Genomic DNA, 23,093 nt, shown 5'->3' on the forward strand with positions numbered 1-23,093 from the left:
AGAGACAAGAATACAAAAACAGGATTGTAACAATCAAACATGGTAACAAGTTCTTGCTCAGGGTTCCTACCTGGCTAACAAACTGAGAAATATCTCATATCCAGAATATCTGAACTCCAAAACAAGCTGAGCATTTACACTTCATATATGGAGACGCACAACATGCTTACACAGAAAATGAGCTGCACATCTGCCTGATCCTGCATGGAAAATTCCCTCCATCTCTGAAAGGGGAACCAAGTGAGCATTGTCACAGCTGAGGAAATGGCCACTTCCTCCAACTACTATTGAAAAGTTACCTATGACATAACAGCTGTAGCTTAACAAAGAGAAGATTGCTCCAGTTATAGTCCACGTTGCTGTTGGTTTAATTTAGGGTTTGTTTTTTGATTTTTTTTTTTTTTTTTGAGTTTCAGTGTTTAGTTTGTTCTCAAGATAATTTGCTTTTGAAATATCTCAAACATGGCTCAGATGCAGTAGCTGATCCAACTAAACTAAGCAGCCAGCATAATTTCTTGACAAAATAAGCCCAGTTTTCATGGAGACTGAAGAAGTCCAACCATGAAACTCTCAATATTATAGGCCTGTGCTGCTTACGAGTAAAACAGGTATGTTTCTAATGAAAGAGTAAGCAACATTCCTGATTCCAGGCCTTTCAGTCAGTCACTTACAACTTTTGAGAAAGCAAGCAGCAAGATACAGAAAAACTAGTACGTGTTCATACAAATCAAAGATGCTAGGAGTCCATATCTGAACTGAATTAATCTGTGCATGGAATTTTACTTCTAGCATTTAAGTTTTGTTTTCTGACAAATGAATCATTTAGAAATTAAATCATTTCATTCTTTTCATTAGGGAGACCACAGGGTTTTTCAAAATACTAGAGGGCTTTGTAAATAATACAGCATATCTGAACTGTGGAGGAGGTGAGAGAAGTATCAGGTTTGCACGGCAATCACCTTCTATCAAACTTTCACATCTATCACACTGGGATGAATTCATTTCTCTTTCTCCCATAAGAAGAAATTAGTCATGCAGTGGTCAAGGCAGAAGACAGCTACCCTCACCTTTGTAAAAGACATCAGCTGGCACTTCAGGGAATGAGTTCTAGAGGCTGCATCCCAACAGAAACGTAAATCAGCACAAACCAAAAACTTGAGTTAGAAGCCACAAAATCCTAACAAGTACACTCACTGCCTTCTGTCAATACCAGGTCTTTGCAACCATCAAAAACACCTGCTAAAATAAAGCCTCCTACTTCCCCCCAGCTATTCCCTCACACAATACACCTCTGATTAATAGCAGTTTTCTTCTGAAGTAAATCCCTTACTTCCGATCTTTGTCCACAGGATGAGAAGAAGGGTTATAAAAAAAAGTGGCAATCAGTCCCTATGGAGAATAGACTACAAGGCCTGATTACTTAGACAACACAGAATAACACCAAATATCCACCTTTGCAAAATCCATGGAATACTGGGCAGGAAAAAAAGGTACCTGCTTGTCTAAAATCAGCCCAAACTATGGACTTAAAAGGGATCATGAAGGATATGAGTCATGGGGAAGATTTCAGGGAAATTTCACATGAAAAGGAAACCCACAAGCAATTTCGTAGAATTTTCCATGCTCACTGCCCTCCCCCCCCACCCTGCTTTTTTTCTTTCCTCCTCCTTCCCAGAGGGTTGATGGCAGAGGATAGGCCTTGAAATGCTTTTATTTTTCCTGCTGCTGAAGAGAGAGTGAAATAGAAAATAGACCATGTTATGCTCTGATGTCCTGATGTTGGTTGCATCTTTTCATTCAAGGAATTAAAAAAAAAATAAGGAAACACCCATAATGTTTCACAAACTAGCTGTGACAAGCATTCAAGAGCCATGATTCAGATTACCAAAATTCTAAACACATTAGATAACCATTCTACTTTCAGTTTTCAGACACGCCGCCGAGAAATGAATGTCCAGTTTGCACATGTATCCTTTCTCATCCTGCATAAGCAGGCAGGTGAAAAATTCCCAAGCACATTTGTCTTGCAGCTGTGTTTCCAATCAGCTGTAAAGCAAACATGCCAAAGTCCCCATAAGGTCATTTGGAATTGATGTCAGTTCACTCCCTGAAACTTTGAGTCAGCCTCCTACTTTTGCTCCTGTTTTAGAGTGTCTTAGATTCAGCTGGGACAGAACTGTCATCTTCAGATCACCTGGTATGATGCTGTGGCTTGGTTCTAGGAGAAAAACAATCTGATAACACACCAATGTTTAGAGTTGCCTGCTAAGCAGAGTTGTACAGAGCCAAGGCCATTGCACTACTCAGGACCCAAGGAGCTGGGAGGGAACAGAAGTAGCACAGCCCTTAGACTGGCCATAGGGATAGTAGGGATATTCTGTGCTGTATGACATCGAGCAGAAAGTGTTTTGAAGGGGATGGGAGTTCACCTGGCTCTCTTCCACTACTTGGGGGCTAGCTGGACATTGGTCAGGAGGCAGTGAGCAATTCCTTGTGTATCACATGCCATATATACATATGTATATACTAGGCATAATTATCCTTTTCTTTTTCTCTTAGCAAACAGTTTTATCTCAACTAATGAGTTCTACTTTTAGCTTTTCTTCCCCAGTTCTTTCTCCCACCCCACTGGGACCGGAGTGGGGGGGGGTTAAGAGGGGAAGAAGTGAGCTAATGACAGTGTGGTGCTGAGCCACTTGCTGGGTAAAACAGAGAAACCAAAAATTTGAGGGGAAAAAAAAAAAAGCCCTATACATGAACAGAGGTCCAACAGGCTTTATTCAAGCAAATTAGCTTCTTTCTGCCTTTCTGCTGTCAATATCTTATGTCATCACTTAATTAGAGAAAGAGAAAAGCAAAGTGCTTTACTGTTCCAGGTCAGCATAGCTTTTTCCTTTTTTTTTTTTTTCCCCCTTTATTCTTTTTACCGAAAGCACAGCACATTGGACTTCTCAGCACACAGGTCACGGTGCTCTGCTTGATACAATGCCCTGCTTATACACTTCCAGCCTCCACAGCTTCTAAACATCCAGTTAGATTTGGTCTGGATTCTGAATAGGGTTGCATTTCTGAATAAAGTTTAACACAGTTTGCAGGGTAATTTGTCTGAATGTGTTCAGAACAAGAAAAATTGAGTTCTCATGCAAAACATCTGTTTCCAGTAGGCTCACAAAAGGATTCTGCTACTAAAATGATAACATGTTTGTCTCTAAAACAAGCATGTTTTCCAAAAGCCTTCCACTGAGACCTTCCATGGACCTGAACCAGATTTTTAGCTTTTGCTCTCTTCAAAAAGCAAAAAAAGCAGAAACTGTATAAGAAAGCTAAATAGAAGCAGCAGCACAGGAATTGAAAAGAGCTTTTTTGACAGACAATGATCCTCAGATTCCAGACTGTCTCAGTTTGGGTGGCTGCTCCTCCCGGTTTGGGAATTCCAGTCTGAAAATCAGTGAGCTCCTCAAAAAAATATCTCAAAGAGGTTGCAAGTCCCACCATGACTTACACTGAGTGAAATGGTTTCACAGAATCAATTACTGACTCTTTGAATGTGTCACAGTGTATCTCATACACAGAGAGAGCGGTGAGGTGCTGGAACAGCTGCCCAGAGAGGTTGTGGATGCCCCGTCCCTGGAGGAGATCAAGGCCAGGTTGGATGGGGCCCTGGGCAGCCTGGTCTAGTATTAAATGGGGAGGTTGGTGGCCCTGCATGTGGCAGGGGGCTTGGAGAATCATGAACCTTGAGGTCCCTTCCGACCCTGGCCATTCTATAATCTGTGATCAGAATTAAATGGGAGACAGGGAAAACAATGAGGTACTGTGAACACCTGCTTTGCCTCAGTCTTTACGAGAAAGGCCTTCAGGATGTGCAGGTCTGAGGGAGCAAACAGAAAGGCTGCAGCATGGAAGATCCACACCTGATGGGAAAAGATCAGCTTAGGGAATATTTATGCAAGCTGGGCATTTGTAAGCCCATGTGGGCTCTGACAGGATGCACCCACAAGTGCTGAGGGAGTTGGCAGATGCGATAGCAAGGCAACCTACAATCTTTGACCAAACGTGGTGACTGGGAGAATTTCCCAAAGATGAGAGAAAAGCAAAGGCCGCTCCTATTTTTGAGACTGGGTAAGGAGGTCCTAGGGAACTACAGACAGGTCAGTCTCTCCTCAAACTCTGGGAAGGTGAAGGGGCAGCTAATCCTGCACACTACTTCCAGGCACAAGCTGATGGACAAGAAAATCATCAGGAGCAGGAAGTCACACTTAACCTACAATGTAAGCTTCTATAATAAAAATGACCAGCTTGATGGATCTGGAAAACAGCTCCGAAGAAAAGGAACTCGGAGCTTCAAGAGTTTCAAAACTGAAAACGAGCCAGCTGTGCCCTTGCCACAAAGAATTCTAACAGTATCCTAGTACACATTAAGCAAAATTATTGACAGCAGGTGAAGAGAGATGGTCCTTCTCTGTTCAACAGCAGTACTGCTGCACAGACATACTGGAGAGGGTTCAATGAACGGCCATGGAAGTGTTGACAGGACTGGAGCATCTTCCCAGTGAGGAAAGGCTGAGAAAGTTGAAACCCTGTAGCCTAGAGAAGAGATGGCTTGGGAGAATCTCATCAGTATCTGTGAGTACCTTAAGGAAAGGTGCAGAGGGTACGGAACAAGGCTCTTCTCAGTAGTGCCCAAACAAGACAAGAAGCAATGACTTGCTGATATAGAATGCCTTTGGGGAAAAGAAAAAGTTTCCTCTCTCTAAATTCTCATAATAGTGAATTCATTGTAACTCCAAGAATGTAAAAAAAGAATGACCTGTAGAAAACAGCAACATGTTCGATTCAAGACAGTGAAACTGCAGTCAGTCACCAACATTCCCAGAGTCAGCTGTCTTTGTGACTGCCATTAGCGGTTGCCACACACACAACCCAAACAGCTATTTTGTAGTTGCAGAAAATATCTGAATTATTGCTCTAAAAATCTGCTTCCTGTCCCTCTGGACCTTGTTCAGCCTTGGTTTCTGATCCTGCTCCTCAGCAGTAGCCCTTGGCACTCCAGTCCTATCACCTCCTCCTGCCTGCATGCGTTCTGCTCTCAGCCCTGTCTCTGGTCTGCTGCTCAACACCACCCCCTACATCTCACTCCACACCACATCCAGTTCACTCCAGCTTCTTCTGATCACATCACTGAAGCCAGAGGAGAAACAAGCAGGTGTAGATCACAGGCTCTCTAGGCAGAGGCTCCTTGTACATCACTGTTTTCCAGCTCTTCACCACAGTATTTCATCCCAATCTGTACTAAATTACAGGGTCTATTCATCCATGCCCCTTTTAAGGTTCATCTCAATCAATTAGAAGAAAAGCACCAAGCAGCTAACTGATGCTCCAGCTGCAAGAGTAATGGATGGTATCAAAGAGCAAGCATATGCCTTAATATTTCCTGCAACCTTAACAGAGAGATCAAGTCTCCTTCATTGTTCTTGTTCCCTGGCATTTTTGTCACTGCACCTACTGTGAATTAAATCAGATCTGAAAAAGAGTCTGGTTTGTTTTATAGATTCTTTGGGAAGCTTTGTTGTTATCCTGGGACAAGGAAGTAGAGCAACATTTACACAAAACCTGGCAAGAAGTGGCAACACCCTCTTTTCATTTGTTATTTTGGCCCCCACTGCTGATATTTGTGGATTTTTATTCTGGAAAAAGGATAAAGATGAGGAATTGTCTGAGGGAGTGTTTGCTGGGCTTCCTGCCTTCAGTAAATTGGAAGATTGCCCGGGCTAAAGAAAGGACGGATTCTGTAAATCCTGATCTAATCTGTGTTTAACAGAATAACATTTATAGAGAATGAGTATTTACAGTGTCTTGACCTAAGATACCTTGTATCTTGTATATGATGCTGGGGAAAAAAAAAAATTACCAGGGGAAGAAGCATAAAAGCTGCCCAACTGAGGAACAGTAATAACAGTAGCCCACCCAGTGGTATGCCTGCCCATGTCCTGAACCTTCAGAAGAAGGGGCAAGAAGAAAGCCTGCAGTAGGCAGTTATGGCACTTTTATTCTTAGTCTGTTGACATTAATCTGTAACCATAAAATACATGTTCTTATGTCCTTCCCAACATTACTCGTTCATTAACAGATGGATCTTGTTTTCCATAAGAACAAAGGGATTATGCCTGCTTAAGCAACATACTTTGAAGCCTTTTTCACTGCTGCTGAGCATCCAAATCTATAAACATGAGTGACTAACAGCAAGCAGACAACTTGCCCATTCAGGGCAACAAAGGTACAAATCCCACCCAGCTTCACTCAGCTACCACTAACAAACAGGTGGGAAGAAGTGAGGAGAGACCCATGTAGTTAGCTGTGAACAGCACCTCAGATTACGTAAAACAACTTAAAGGCTTCAGGGAGCAAACTATTAAAGAAGAGGAAAGTAGGAAGGAAAAAATTAGATCTTCTAGGATTGGATAGTTATAATAGAGCAATGGGTGCCTCTCCAAGCCAGGAAGATCTTGCTGAACTTGCCAGCAACAAAACATGCCAACTAAGACTTAATCATCCGTGAACTGTTGGAAGAAGCTTCCAACCAAAACACAGAAATAGTAAATGCAACTATCAGTCATTATTTTATACAAGAACAATGTACATACCATGATTCACTTGCACCAAGTCTGACTAAATATATCACTACCTTTAAACAGAAAATGCATGCAATGATTTAAAACTAGAAATAGAAATATGTGGATGTGATGTACCGACTGTGTGATTTTCTCCTATTTCACCTTTCATACAATCATAGAATGGCCTGGGTTGAAAAGGACCATAATGATCACTTGTTTCAACCCCCTGCCATGGTTGGGTTGCCAACCCCTAGAACAGCCTGCCCAGAGAAAGTGTTTTTGTAGGTGCTTACCAATTTTGCTGCTCCATTCCTTTTCACTCACGCTTGCTTTATTTTTCTGTTGTTTACTAAAGTAAAAGGACTACAGACAAATGTGTTTCTGGAACCTTATACAAAATAGGACTGCATCACTACCGCAATAAGCATGCTGATATGAAACATAGGTGCCACTGTAGCTGAAGAAAAGCAAATGGCAAAGAAGATGACAACGAAATGTGTGGAAGAAAATACCTAAATAAGCCCTGCATAATGAAAGAAACTAGAACTAAAAGTCTTCTAAAAATGTCAGCTAGTGGAACTCAATAAAGGTCAGGACACTTTGAAAAGGAGAGGAGAGAAGATTTTCTGTATTTACATTCCTTTGTTCCATAATTCAGTACAATGTATTCCAGGTTACTTTAATCTAAATGTGACCTTTATTGCCAACATTCTCTGTCATTATCCAAGACCCAATTTTTGCCTGAGGAAGCAAACTTGTTGATGTGTAAGTTGCCTAAATCTGCATCTTGCAGCACGCTTACTCATGTCAGCCTTCAAACTCAATACTTAGATGCCAGAAGTTAACCAACGTAATTGATTTCCACTATTCTTGCATAAATCAATATAAACAACAGCTGGGAAATGACTTCACATATTTTACAAAGCCTGTAACGTTACTGATCCCACCACTAACAAATGGAAACAGGTGAGGAAAGTGCTTTTGTGCCAAAAGAAATCTCATTTAACCACAGAAGCGTGCCAAGATAGTTAAATAAAGTATACAGGCACGTTTTGAAGTCACTGAACTTACAGGCACAACAAAATTGTGAAAATAAGTGAGCAGCTGAAAAAGGGGAGCACTTGTCATTACAAAAAGGCACAAAGGTTTCCTTCAACTAATAGAAAGTCACGCTTTCATAGTTTTTAGAACTGTCACTCCCAAAACGAAAGCAAAATCAGGAACAATAAATTGTTTCTGATACCACACATGCTCCTGAAACTTAGTTTTTTTGTGTTGGTGGGGGTTTAACAACCACATTTTCCTGTGTTAAAAGTGCTTCTGTCCTTTCTTACAGTGCAAAACCATTACACAAACAAGAGTACATAGCAAGTGCTTCTCTTTCCTTCCTCCCCCAGGAAGGAAAATTATTTCCTCTGGCAGCCCCGTTACAACACACAGAAACTGCCCTAACAGCAGCAGGTTTAAAAACACCACTTTGGTTCTCAATTCACACCCTTCCTAAGACTTAAAAGAGAAAAGGAACCTTCTTCCAGAACAACATCCCTGACTTTGCAGCTTATTTTAAGCCAAGTATTTAACTCCTCCGAAGTGGATGAAAGCTTTAAAGGAATTCAAGTTACCTTTTATTTTAAAGAGAATCATCTTCCCTCAAGAAGCACCTGTGGGTGATCTCTAATCAATAAAGCCTGTATATCATGTGCACAAAGTTACCTGCAGCATGTATAAAGGATACAATACAGCAAAGAAAATGAGATTGATTTCACAGAATTATAAAGTTTGCAAGGGACATCTAAGAGATGGAGTCCAGTCCCCCTGCTAAAGCAGTTCCATACAGTAGGTCACTAAGCATCCAGGCAGGTCTTGAGTACGTCCATAGAAGATGACTCCACAGCTTCTCTGGGCAGCCTGTTCCAGTGCTCCAGCACTGACAGTGAAGAATTCCTTCCTTGTGTTACTATGGAACTTCCCCTGTTTTGGTTTCTGCTCACTGCCCCTTGTTTCATTGTTGCTCACCACCAAAGAGAGCCAACCACGTCAGCTTGACTCCCTCACTTCAGATGTTTATAAACAGCAATGAGATCCACTCTCAGCCTTCTCTTCTCCAAAGTGAAGTGTCTCAGGTCTCTCGGCCTCTCCTCATCAGGGAGATGCTCCAGGCCCTTTATCATCTTTGTGGCCCTCCACCACACTCTTTCTAGCACATCCCTGCTTTTTTTTGAGTTGGCAAGCCCAGAATTGGACACAGTACTCCATACAAGGGCAGAGCAGAGGAGGGAGGATCGCGTCCCTTGACTTGCTGTCTGCTCTTCTTAATGCATCCTAGGACACCACCAGCCTTGGCCACACTGCTGGCTCATGGCCAACCTGTTGTCCACCAGAACCCCCTGATCCTTCTCCACACAGCTCTTTCCCATCAGGTCATCCCCTAACCTGTACTGATGTATGCAGTTATTCCTTCCCTTGTGCAAGACTCTACACTTACTCTTGCTGAATTCTGTGACATTTCTCTCTGCCCAGTTCTACAGTTTGTCCAGGCAGTGTGGCCTTCCGGTGCATCAGCCACTCCTCCCAGTTTCATACCATCAGCAAACTTGCTGTGAGCAGACTCTATTCCTTCATCCAGGTCACTGACAAAGATGATGAAAAAGATTGGGCATTAATGACCATCTGATGACATCATTTCTTCAGATGTCAACATGTTTAATATCTAACATGGCAAAAAAGAAAGCGATCAGTGATGACAAAGCAAGAAATCAAGTAGAAAAGTTACTCTAGGAAACTCAGCCTATACATCCTGGCGTTGTTTCAGAATTTAGTCAAGCAGCTGCTACAAATTTCAACCTGTACACTGCAAAGACATTCAAACCACTCTGAACCTCAAAAAAAAAAAAAATGTCTCTAGCTAACTTGCTGGTAAACCAGCAACACTGCAGGTTATGGGAATGGCAAAGCTTTAATAAGCCTTAATGAACCGAACAAAGAAAAGGCTTGCAAAACCAGCTTTGCACGTAATACAGCCTATTAAAAAAAAAAAGCTTGCAGAAAGTAACAGAACACAGTGAAGGTGTACAGACTGATGGCTTATGAGTGAAACAGGCGGAATCTTAGGTATTATATGGGAAAAAGGAAAATTGAAGTGATCTAAAACATCTACCACCATCACTGCAAGCCTTTTGTACTGCTAACAGATTCTAAGCTTCAAGTCATGTTTGCCTGTATTCGTCACTGAGAAAAAATGCAACGTTTCCTGATACTTCACTGAAATTCCTCAACCCATCTATAACAAAAATAAATTACAATCCTTTTTAGAAAGAATGCTCTGAAAGAATGCTGTAACAGTTCTTCAGGCACAGTATACATTGAAAATACTTTAAATTTTCTGGCTGCAATTCAGAACAACGCAGCTGGGAATCATCTATCAATTGCCCCACAATACTCAATGTAGACGAATCATTTCTCTTTACAACTTTCCATCTGCAGATTCTCAGATTAAGATATCAAGCACATACATGGAAAATTACATCACGATATATCGTAACTAGCCCTTATAAGCTGAAAGTAGGTTTTGCTGTACATTACGTATAAGAACCAAATCTCCAATTCCAATTACTTCAACATGGCTGCAAGATGCTCTATTAAAGAAAAGCATCCACAACCTGCAATGTTGGTAATGTTACACATTTTGATTGTTTATTTTAGTCAATTCTTACTGTGCAGGACAGAGTTTACTCTGCAATGATAATTTTTTTTTCTGAAGCTCTTTAAAAGGCATAGAAGAGTAATATTTTTCATTAGCAAGGAATTTAAGAGAAACTGTAACTTGTAGTCATCTATATGTGCAAAGATGATTACTGCATCCAACAGCTGAAGAAAAGATTCAACTTGTTATCAAATAAGAGAAGCCAGAATGAAACTAAAAATCCCAACTTCATGCCTCACTCATCTCACACATCTCTCATAGCACACATCTCCAACTTACCCAACTGTAGAGATATCAGCTAGTTCATCAAGTAAGCTTTGTCTTGTTCTAAATATCATGAAAGACGAAGCTGTATTTAGATCAAGCAAATCAAAGTATATTTTCACAGTATAAACTTAATGGTGAAAGCCAACAAAGTGGCTCACTAATTAAGCAGTAAAAGCCCATCAGTGCATAGTGGCTTAGCACTGATTTCCCAATGGAAAGGCATCTCAACCAACACCCTTTATCTTGACTGCAAAGGCATCAGATTGAAATTGCAAATAGCTGTTTCCTAGATTGCCAATACAATTTTAACATGGAATTTTGCAAAGGAGAATTCAAAATCTTAACTGATCGATTACAAAAGCTGTTTTCCTATTACTCCTCCTTGGAAAACAAACCACATGGCCAACCATGCATATAAAAGACTATTTCACTCTGGACAAAAGCAAAATTTGAAGAGGAAGCTGTACAATTCAAACTGCAGGATCGTTCATGATCATTAACTGCTTCAGAGAAACAAACTGGAATGTTGTCAGTTTTAAAGTTAGCTTAAAGGGTGTGAGTTGTTCAGCACCCATCAGCACCCATTACTGAACTGTTACCTTTACAAAACATTCAGTGAACATCTGGGATATTGAAGCTACATGATCATAGAATTGTTAAGGTTGAAAAAGACCACTAAGACCATGCAATCCACCACCCACCTGTCAGCAATACTGCCCCAAAAGCCACATCCCTAAGTGCCACAAGTGCCTGTTTTGGGAATGCCAGGTGATTTCCATCACCTATTAGCTGCTACGTGGTCTCCTTAAAATAAACTTGCCTTCATGGACATGTGGCTGGATCACCAAGGAGACAACTGAATTTGGTACCATGCTGCAATGGGGAAGCCAAGTTCAGGTAGAAGCAAATGCTTAACATTCCTACCCTCAAGCACCCTATCATCAGGCCAAGGCAGCACACAGTGATGTGGGACACCAAGCCCTCCGACCGTCCAGTGGCAGAATCACCACCATCATTCAACCGAATGCAGAGAAATTACCTAACACCAAAATTAAGGCTGTTCCTTCCCAGCTGGTGTGTCTGCCACATCCAAAGCACACTGTTTGAGACCAGTTAGCAGGGATACATTATTTTTAACTTCATTTTCTCTTCTCGTAGTGCAGTGTTAAAATTAGCCTAAACTACTCAAATCTTAAGAGGAAAAGAAAAAAAAAAAAGCTGTTTTTCTCCCTCTATATTACGCTCAAGACATCACAATCTGAATGTGTTACATGTCAGCATTTTTTCACAACAGATTATGCTTCTGCAACTCAAGATCCACAGCACAGCGCATACAAATTGTGTGTGCCTGATCTGGAATGTTCTCAGTCTAATTTTTCAGAGTGTTTATCACTGTGCATAAATTCAAAGTTACTATTAGCTTCAACTGTAGAAGCTTTACGTGGCTCATTTTATAGGTGTCCAATTTGAAATCTTAGCATTCAATAGATCCCAATTAGCACTGCTCTGACAGTAGCTAAGAGTCTCTATCATGTAAACAGCAAAATCCAATTCTTAAGAGCGGCATTCAACTAAAAAGAACTTCCAGGTGACCATCATCAATCCCTCATCCAATTCAATATATCACATCAAGCACATACAACTAGCACAATGGGTTCTATAGATCATATGCTTACAGATGCTTAAGGCATTCCTAAAATACAAGCCATTCTCAACAGTAAGTCTATTAGGCAGAAAGATAACACACCGATGGAGTTAGGGGCAGTTAATTTGTATGAGATGTAAAATAAAAAAAAAGTTAAAAAAATGTCATTTAACACCTATGTTTTGATGATACCATAATGCAGGCTAAATTCACAAACCTAATGCAAAGAGAATTTGTCAAAACAACCAGCTTGAGAAATTTAATTTCATTATTTCCACGGGATGGAAGAAAGCATTTTGTTCTTCCTGGATTTCCAACAGTCATAATGAAGAAGTTGGACAGCTTCAACAAGACCGGCCATTTCCTTGTGCAATATTTATGCTTTTCTCAAAATCCCAACTCGACACTTAATGAGGCCACACAACTGTAACACCTAAGCATCCTCTGCAAGGTCTTCATGCAAATAAATGACTGAAGCATAATCTGAAGAGGTAACAGGCGTAAGTTTTTCTGCAAGGGAAAATCTGTTATCAACAGATCAATGAGAGTAAGAACAAAGCTTTGGGTTTAATTACCACTTACAATTCAAACCATTACAGTAAGACTGTGTATTCACTGTACAACTCCTTAAAGCCAGCAGGCTACCCTGGATTAAGGAGTAAATCCTATCCCATTTAATATTCCACAAGCCTGGTTCAGGTTTCTTTTACACGTGCTTCACCATTTCCCTGTGGAGAAGCAAAACAATGCCTCCTGCTGCTATTAACTGCTCATAAAAAAAACACTTCTTTGAATAAAAACTTAATATGATAATTCTGAAATGCAGCCTATTTTTTTTTCCATATAAATTCTGTCCATTAAGGAGTATCACTGAAAGCAAACTTTTAGAATTTGAAGATAATAAAGATAAAGCAAAATGACTCTAAACCTTTTTCCCTCCTGCATTAGTTACATTTCAGTTAGAAAGCTTCCTTATTCTACATTAGGGAATGACTTACCTACCTAAGGGAGCTTGCTTCTGAAAAAACAAATGTGGCTTTTAAAAAGAGGTTTAGTTTAGAATAGGCACATATGGAACTTCCCTAACTCTATTCCAGAGCAAAAATAGTTTAAAATGTTTTAATTAATCCACTTTTCCTTGACAAATAGTTCCTTCACAATGTTTCTAATATAACTCAACATTGGCTGCATCTTTCCTGACAGCTGGTATTTCCTTAACAGAGAATGTCTCAAATGGCTTATGTATAACATTCCTTCTAAAATTCATTTCCTTTCTGTGTAAGACGTTAATACAGCAGGAAAAAAAAGCAGCAATGTTTCATGCCATGTGGGATATAACAGTTCTAGAGTTTTGCTTTAAATTAGCCCAATAGCTTTTTCTTGGTAGAAACATTATTAATGTGGCTGTAGCTTAACATTTGGAAAAAGGAAAAATACTTGCCGACAACTTTGCTTCTTTCCAGATCACATTCCAACATGAACTTCATTTTTATGTTCTAGCTCTTCAGTACAAGCCCAGTGGAAGTCTGACAGTATCTTAGGGGAAAGAGGTAAGAAGAAAACAATTGTCTTGTTCAGAGGCAAGAGACTGATAGTTCCATATCAAATAGCTTCCTAACCAGTGAAAGAAGCTCTCAATAACTAAGCTCTAAACATTAAAATCATTCAAGCCACTGAAATGAGAAGAAAAGCACACCACAGTCTTTCTCAAGAGAAGGACAGACACTACAGCCGGACAAAAGAAGATGCAACTGCCATGGGTGGGCCGCTCCTCTACATTAACAACAGATCCACTGCCCTGAAGCGCTGGGAGACTTGTAGGAGCTGCATGTAGAACTGAGGTCTCACATGCACAGACCCCTGGAAAGGCTCCTTACAGGATACTGCACACAAACAGAGGCATTCAGTCTAAAGTCAGTGCCTGCACCATTGAAAGGTTGTAAAACTTAGCCAAATGCCTGTCACTGCTGCAGCTCTCCAAGTCTTTAACTGATTAAGAAATACATCTTGATAATTTCCTTCCTCCGTCATGCTATAAAGCCATATACTGCTATAAATCACAATACTACTCTGACAGATCAGACCATTGTCAGTACTGCACGAAATTTCCAGTCTTCAGTATTCTGCAGCCTATACAAATTGATGCACAATGGTATTTTTGCAGCTACTCACCATTTGAGGTGGGGTATCTCCTAGCCAATGTGCCCTTTTGTGATTATCTTTGTTAATAACTGCACACACACAATAGTGAAAGTCACCAGAAAGCTTCTCTACAAGTTCAGGTTTGCTTATCTTTGCTTTATGAATTGGCACATTTCTAAACTTCAGCAAAAGCCCATCCAAAATATGCCCTCCTCAACTAATTCTACATTTCAAGTCACAGTGAGAGAAGATGGATGCAGGAAACGTTCTTTCTTTCTAACAGGCCAACTCATTTTAGCACCCAGCTCACAAAAGTAATACCTTTAGTTCTGAAAGCAAGATTCATCCTGCATGCCTTAGCACTCACATCAAAGGCGTGGACAAGCAAACGAGCACTGCAGATCTTAACTGAGTTTATGGATGCCTTATGCAAAGCTAAAGCAAGAAGAAAAAGCCAAACTTACCACTTCTCTCTGCCACCACCTACATGTAAAAGGACAAGAATCTGAACACTTTGGGGGCCACAGGAAACAAAGGAATCATTGAATAGCTTAGAGCTTTTAGCTTTTATTCTTATGAAAGTATTTGCTACAGCCACTTCAGAGGCTTAGTGCCGTTACACAAGGGCAACGCTTGGCAAAGCTGAAGGCACAAAGAGAGGACAGGCCCAAAGGAAATCATGCTAACATGTGATTGATGCAATCAAAGCTTACTAAATCCTCTAAACTTTTCATGACGTTACTTTCACTGATTCAAAATACCTGCTATTAGTGTATTTTCAGACATGGTGTGCAGCACAAGGGGCTGTGTCTCACATGGTGCTGTTCTGCAGCAGAATAACCTACTGCAACTACTTTAACAAGAAAAGAATTCTATTTATTTGTCCTGTAGGGAAGAGATAATATAAATACTGCCACAATCTAAACGAGATACATCATTTACTTAAAGCACTGACTTAAATTTGGGAGGTTTTTCTTGCTTATTACAGCCAATACTGCTCAACACATAGCGCTATATCCAATGGAGAGGTGCAAAACCAACTGCTTCTCAACATTTAAGAGACCAAGATCCTTCCTTCGGAGTAGCACTGAGATACACAAAGTACAACAACCTGCAATGTAACAGAAGCAGAAAAACTTTTTAGTGAACAAAGTCACACAAATGACTGCCCGAAGTAAATCATGGAAATGGATCTCAAAGATACAACCATACATAACAAAATAATGAAGTATTCATCTTGTAACGTACAGCAGACCAATGCAAACACTGGAAATAGTGGAAACTGACAGGGTTTTATTTTAAACTCGGTATTTGAATGAGAAAATTTAAACCTGATGTTCCCAATAAAAGAACCCATTTCTCTGAGAAAAGCCGTAACTCTGGGAGACACTGTCACTGCCAGCGGTCAGAAACAGATGGATGAGCCTGCAGAACACTTTCTGTAAATCACAGTGACACACGAGGATTTTTCTGAGGAAGCTACAGTGCAAAACCCATCCATCTCCTGGAGACAGCACAAACTGCAGCGGGTCTGATCTCTTTGTGTTTTCTTTTCCTGGAGCAGTCCATCCCAAACTGCAGAAAGATCGCACACTCCCAGAACGCTATACTCCATCTTCCAGTTATTTAGGAGAGATTAAACCAGTTCTAACACCCTCTTTCCAAATATGAGGTGTATGTCAATTCCCAAAACATTAACTGTTTCCAGCGTCTAATGATGGCTTACACATAAGTTCCATGGCAATATATTTACTTGTTGCAAAGACAAACCCGGGCAAGAAACCTTGGAAGAAATGCCTAAAACTGTTTTCTCTTTAAAGCAAACCACTGCTCAAGTTGACAGATTTACTGATGTTCTCACATGAAAAGGGAAATCTGAAAGAAAGGTCCTGTCAAGGCAGGGCACTAGAAGGAAATGACTCGCCTTACTTTACCAGGCTCCACGCAATGCTCCATATGAATTCCAGGTAACAGTCCTGGTTACGAGAAAAACCATGGAGCAAAATCCAAAAATATTTATTCCATCTAAGTTTAATAGGATTCAGTGTAACAGTACAACGTGCAGCCACAAATAATCATGATAAAGTTGCTATTGCTTACTATTGCTGTAATGTTATCAGCTTACTTAAAAAGCACATTCATTACATTCTAGTAGAGTGTAAATAGCAGTAACAAAAGTGATGTGACAGCAAATGGAATTAACCATCTGAGCAAACCTACACTTATTCTAAAATTAACTATTAGGAAGTAGAAGCAAACTGAAGCCCATAAAGTGAAACATCTGACAAACTAAGTTTTACGTTTCCACATCCAAACCCAGCCAGTATTTCACTTCTAAATCATTCTCACCAAAGGACCAGCGGGTCAAAGTTACCCGCAAGTCTCAGAAAAGCCCACTGTGTTGCCTGTAATGGACATCCATGCCACTCACATCTCCCTGTCATGACATTCACCTTCACCATTCTCTGTGAGAGCACATCACCCTGAGTGCAAGTGCTGACAAGGGGCAACCTAAAAAGACGGCTGCTGGCAGAGCAGTGCCCTTCACCTCCATACATACCTCCTTCTGGACATCCCCCACCTCACTTTTTTAAGCTACATTTGGGTAAATACTAAGGGGTATAAGGTTGGCAACAGGTTTTGGTTTTAAATACTTCCCTAGAGATTGAGCCTACCAAATTTCTGGCAGCAATTCATGGAGCTGTAATAACCACCCAAGAGTCAATTTTGGCATCAGATTCTTTCTGTATGTCCTCAGAAACAGCAGCAATGTTGAGCACTTCCCACACAAAGCTTAACATCTGCTACAGACCCATCTGCACCTTCAGCACACCGCCAGAACATGGCAGTGACACCTTGTCTAAGGTGCAACACGACCCATCTCCAAAACCACCTGCATTTTACTTTGTTCTCATGTTGGAACTTGGCTGTGTGCCGGTAGAATTTACAACGCATTTCCAAACAGCTACCTTTCAACCTTCAGAAACACAGCATGAAGTGCTTTCAGTGGTATTAATTACATAAAGTACTAGTATCGAGTCATATTTAGGCAGTCTATAAATGTTTTTAAGTTATAAAAACACTTCAAAAGCATTAATCAGCTTAAAAACATCCATTGCCGCGTACATCTCTCTACATATGTTCAATCACATTAGGAGAACACATCTTTTGAAATATGGCTCAAGCTAATTTTAAGCATGGTTGGAAAAGTTTGGCCTACGCCGATTAAAACTTATATTTAAATGAAAGGAAAATTTAACCACAGAAACTGTGCTTAGTTTAGAAAAATAAGCATATCGCTGCCAAAGCGCCGTCCTAAGTTTGGATTGCTGTCTAACTAAAACATTACAAGAAACTAAAATGGATTTTTAAATGTTTCAAGATGAAACACCCATTGAGTAATTTGCAAGATATCCAATTATCTGCTGAATTCAAACACATAATGCTAATGCTTGATCCGAACAAATGCAGTCTGTAGATTGTTTCTTGTAAGGAAAATGAGCAAATCGATGTCAAAAATCAATAACAGCACTAGATTAAGAGAAACCATAATGAAACCTAAGAGCAAAATTACCAAGTGATGTGGAATTAATTACTCAGACATAAAAAAAAAAATACTGTTTAGAGGAAGGGGAAGGAGTGTTTCGACTCTTCATCTACTGCTTCTGGCCCTCTGAGAGCTCAACAAACTGAATAAAGGCTTCTCAGGTTTTTGAGGAAAGGAAGATTGAGGTTGGATGTCAGGGGGAAATTCTTTACTATGAGGTGGTGAGGTGCTGGAACAGCTGCCCAGAGAGGCTGTGGATGCCCCATCCCTGGAGGTGTTCAAGGCCAGGTTGGATGGGGCCCTGGGCAGCCTGGTCTAGCATCAAATGTTTGAAAGGTTGGTGGCCCTGCCTGTGGCAGGGGGGTTGGAGATCCATGATCCTTGAGGTCCCTTCCAACCCTGGTTGTTCTGTGATTGTTCTCCCCACTTTTAAAACTGTATCAATGCTGTATGAAGTGTTTCATGCAAACTCCCACGTGAAGCAGGACAGTAATGTTCTCACCTTTCGATACCAGGGAGGGTCTTCCTAACATATTTGAAAGATGACATACTTTTCTAACTTCCAATTCACACTTGTATCTGGGTGAATTCATTATCATACCATCCACACAAGAAGGAAATAATAAAAAAACAACACTCCACACACTAACCTCAGATCTGTATGTTTATTTTATGTACAATCACAATTCCAAGTACCTTGAACAGTTACCTAAATCTTGATCTGAGACAACCATCACTAGACTGATTCTCAATCCAGATCCCAGGTGATGAAAGTAACTCCCCACCTACTTAGAACTGATCAGGACTACATGGACCTGTCAGAACCTGCACTGCTTACTACTGCTTCTGTTTGGATGAGCAAGAGAAACGAAGTGCTTGGTTTTATTTCATGTTTTCCTATAGAAGCCTGGGTGTTCTGTTGCTTTTTGACTCTTGTAGTTGTTACACTGTCTTGGTTACACTTTGTTACACTGTCATCAGCCGTTACACTGACCTGGTGAAGGAGCACAACACAGTCCATGAGCATGTCTGAGGACACAGCAGTTCGTAGGACACTGCCACAATTCAAAGACTAATTTTTGTAAGAAATTAGAACAGTCCTCAGAAAAGTTGAATCCCTTTCTACAAGCAAAACATGGAAAGCCTCCTAACTGCTTCATATAGATTCACTGGGCTGTCTATTCATTCAATCAAACAGATATACATTGATTTTAATCATGAAGAACAGTGAATGTCTTAAGAAGAGCACAAATGCTACGAGCTCAAAGCACTCAAGATTATGCTGTACCATCAAGAATTGCTGGAACTAAAGCATTGCTTGCTCTCTTGTTACTCAAAAGGACATCAATAGCAGGCTTATATCAACGGGTGACAAAAAAGACAGCAGCATTCAACAGTGGAGAAGTCTCAGGACCACAAAGTAGCAGCCTTGGAAAAGCATGTTTAAAAGCAGTAAAATTTAGGGGAAAAAAAAAAAACAACAAACCAACACCACAGTTGCATCAATTAAATCCCAGAAAAGAATAAATCCATTGTCAGATTAAAAGTAAATTCATTTTCTTAAACTTGTTAAAAGACAGTGAGTGAACTAAGCAGAATAACTGTTTTTATATTGATCAAAAAGCTTCCCCCCATTCTGTACTTCTAAGCATATAAGAAACCCCAATAAACACAAACTGAATTAAGGATATATACTTTTTTAATAGCAGAACAAGTTCACAAGCAAACGAGCTCAACTTGAAAGAAAAAAATATCTAGAAGAAAAGAGAGAGATGATGTCTAGGCTTAAAGAAGTCTGCTTACATTTTCCTCTAGCATCTCACTGTGCTTGCAGCAGCAACGAGGGCCGTTACAAAGCAGAACTGTCTTCAGTGGTGGTCAGCTTTCCAGACAGATCAACAAAAAGGCACACGAAAACAAACTGCAGGCCTTCTCACACACTCAGAAGGGATCTGTTTCAAAAGTCAATTCTCTAAAGGTTCCATTTTCCCCTCCAATAGCTCCAAGTGTTGACCAACACACATAGCACAAAAAAGCCAGCTGCCACCAATCCATAACTAATAAAACATCAAACCAAATTTCGCAACTCAGTATCAGATACAGACAGCGGGGAATCTTACCTGCCTGTTCTCAACACCACAACCTGAAGAAACAAACGAACAATGGGTCAGTGAAGAGTATGAATTAAGAGAAGAAAAAAGGAGAAAGGAAAACAAACATCACCTGTACACAATCAGCACAAGCCCAGACAGGTATCCTGTGTGTCCCAAGGAGTTGCAGTGGAAGACAGCAAAAGCAATGAGGTGCATGTTCTGGCAAAGCAGGGCGATGTGTGGGGCAGGGGAGATGACAGCCTGCCAGCCAAAGGCAAGACTGGGAAGTAAGAAAATAAATTAAGACCGATAAAGCAAAAACTAGGAAGTGAAATTCCACCGGGAGAAGACTTGGACAGCAGAAGCCAGCAGAAGCACAGGGTTTGTGCTTAGGGCAGCTCAGGTGATTAAGAATTTAGTTTGGCATCTTTAGAAGTAGCAGCTGAGGAAGCAGTGGCTCTGCAGAAACAGATGAAATACATGCCAGTCTCCCACTTGTGAGACTGGAAAAAAGATTTGCTGGATCAAGTAACCTTAATGCTGCTAAAACTCCACATGAATGTTTTAGTGAACACTTTAATTTTCTTTTCAGATTACTTCTGTGAAAAAACTGGGGAACTCCACAGAAGTTAAAATTTGCTAAGACTGAGGAGTCAGAATGTACCTGAATCAAGGGTTCTCTGTGTAACTTCAGTTTGGCTTTTGCAGGAAGACACAATACTGTTTCCCCCCATGACTCTTGTCCTTAAAGTCTAAAAAACATTTTGTAAGGGGTTTCTCTTCTTTTGCACAGGAGCTCTTTGACACACAGAGAATTGGTGGGACTAAAAGTCACTTTAGATTGTTAATCATTGCCTTCTTACCACTTATTTCCTACACAGGGGCTGCCTTTTTTTTTTTTTTTTAAATCCAAACTTCAGCAGCTTAAAGTGTAGTCCTTACTCTACTGAACGAGCATTTTGGGATTCGGTTTTTTGAGGTACAGCTGCACCTTAACCCACATTAGTGCAAAAGGAGAAAGTTCTCATTCATACGGTATCAAACACTCAATAGAATAACTTCCTACTGACAGAAGAACAGCCCCTTGGAATTGTTGGATCAACTGTCCCTGCATCATCATCAGATCCATTACAAAGAAAGCAGCAGTAACCTGTAACCTGCAATTGTGAAGGAGAGAGACTATGCTTTTTAGATGCAGCCCACATATCAACCAATGTATTCACACTTAACTGTACCCTAACTTGCTGAGGAGCTAAAATTGCACAGCTGCCACCAAAGCTTATACTCAGAGCATTAAGAAAATACAATGAAACCTGATTAAAAAGTCAGTCAACATCTTTCAGCTTACTGTGCTCAGTTTAAGACACTTTTTAATCCATGTTTCCCCGTTTGTACAGTCATAAGAAAAACCACCTCAACCTATGCTACAGCAGAATTAATTTGTGCTTTGATAAAGGTTAGAACGCAGCTGTAATAATCACTACTGAAAAGTCCATAGTCCAAAAGCAGAGCGTAGGCGGTGTTTTTGAAATGAGAAACACCTACCACAAAGTAAATGAGTTATGGAGACACTTAGCAATCAATAAGCTGCCCGTTACATAAGCATACTCCACTCCATGAATTAGCATAAGTACAGCTTAAAAATAGACCAGTTACATCCACTTATCACCATCAATATACATACGCAGCAAAATGAGCTAGCACACACAGCTTAACTCCAGCACTCAGGTCTCAGCAGGCAGTTATGTTCCACGTGGTTTGACTGCCAGAGCCTTGACTGCCAGTGGGATGGAGCTCCCCATCCTACGTTAGGGACCATTCAGGTCAAAGTTCAGCTTCGCTACAGAGTGAACAAAGCTGAGATAGCAGCACAGGAACCAGCAATGCTGGCAGAAGTAACAACAGGTGCAGTAACTACAGCAAAGCACGCAGCTACAGCTGGGAAAACCTGACTGATTTCTTTGTACATACAGGTCAGCAAGAGACCGCACTGCCTCCAAAAGAAAAAGAAAAGGGTCAGACCACAGCAGGAACCCTCCGTTTATTCATCTATGTAACAAACGCAACAACCCCTAAAGCAAGGCTTCTCACACAGAGAACGTATTTCCAGACGAGCTCAAGCACTTCACTTCAGCCACTCCCTGCCCGGCATCCCCCACAAGGCGGCCCCGCCCGCGGAGCAGCGGGATGCAGGTGACAGCCCGGCACGCCGCACCTCGGCCATAAGTGCCGGCCTGCCCGCTGCTCGACCAGTAACCAAGGCCGAGAGCCCCGGCTCGCGCCGACCGAAAGCTCCCCGGAGCCAGCCCTCACCTGAAAAGGGGCAGCGCAGCGGCGGGAGGCTCCCGCCTCGCTCACGGAACCGCCGCCCCGCCGAGCGCGGCCACAACGGCGCCCAGCGCCGCCGCGGCCACGGCCGCCATGTTCCCGCTGCCAGCGGCGACCTCTGACCCCCAATCGCTTCCGGTCACGGCAGTCAAGCCGTTGTTATGGAGCCTCTCCCGGCCTGGGTCGGCCTTAAAGGGGCAGCGCGCCCCCGAAGCCCTGCTGGCAGCTGCTGGGCTCGGGCAGGGGGGATTTAACGTAGAGACGCGACGCGTCGCAGCGCTTACAGGTCAGCCGTGTGCCGTCCTTGTGAGCAACGGTTTGATCGAAATGACAGGAATTCGCATTGCAAAATCTGTCCTGCCGCTGCCAGGCCTTTCCCCCAAAAGCAGGGCAGCTCGGCTGGGACTCTCAGCAGGGCCGGGTTGGTCAGTGCGTGTAGGGCTGCAATGAACGGCAATAAACAAAACAGAAACAACAAGCATTCCTCTTAATTTTGCTATTAGCTTAAAAAGGACGATGGCTAATCAGCCACTGAGTGCCAGACGGTGGGCAAAAAGCTGTGCTGCTGCTAATGGCAGATTTTATCATCAAATAATCTGCCAAGAGCCAAAGCAGCAGCAAGGGGCCACGGAATGATTTCCATCCTTACGAGAGCAGGGCTGGGGGTGGTTGCCCTGAACTCTCTCTGAAACTGGCAATATTTCAGTTTCTATTGCACCGAACTTTACTGCTGCTCAGTTAGTCGTTTTATACC

General features: G+C 41.4%; 1 protein-coding gene across 5 annotated transcripts in view; it reads right to left on the reverse strand.

Annotated features, from left to right (window-relative positions):
- Positions 1-22,464, reverse strand: part of LCLAT1 (lysocardiolipin acyltransferase 1) — a 105,908-nt gene extending 83,444 nt beyond the window's left edge. The window contains exons 1-2 of one of the 5 annotated variants that reach the window (XM_052700108.1): positions 22,325-22,443; positions 20,039-20,061 (exon numbers count right to left, since the gene is read on the reverse strand). Coding sequence is in view for 2 of the 5 variants with exons in the window: in XM_052700132.1 (XP_052556092.1) it covers positions 9,100-9,173 (74 nt within the window). In the remaining 3 variants the exon portion in view is untranslated. Of the gene's footprint in view, positions 1-9,099; positions 9,210-20,038; positions 20,062-20,141; positions 20,269-22,324 lie in introns of those variants that run through there. The other 4 variants (XM_052700116.1, XM_052700100.1, XM_052700132.1 and 1 more) reach the window with 4 other exon arrangements.
- Positions 22,465-23,093: the final 629 nt, after the last annotated feature.

Source organism: Tympanuchus pallidicinctus, unplaced genomic scaffold (assembly GCF_026119805.1).
Source record: "Tympanuchus pallidicinctus isolate F22 unplaced genomic scaffold, pur_lepc_1.0 scaffold1, whole genome shotgun sequence".
Taxonomy (NCBI): domain Eukaryota; kingdom Metazoa; phylum Chordata; class Aves; order Galliformes; family Phasianidae; genus Tympanuchus; species Tympanuchus pallidicinctus.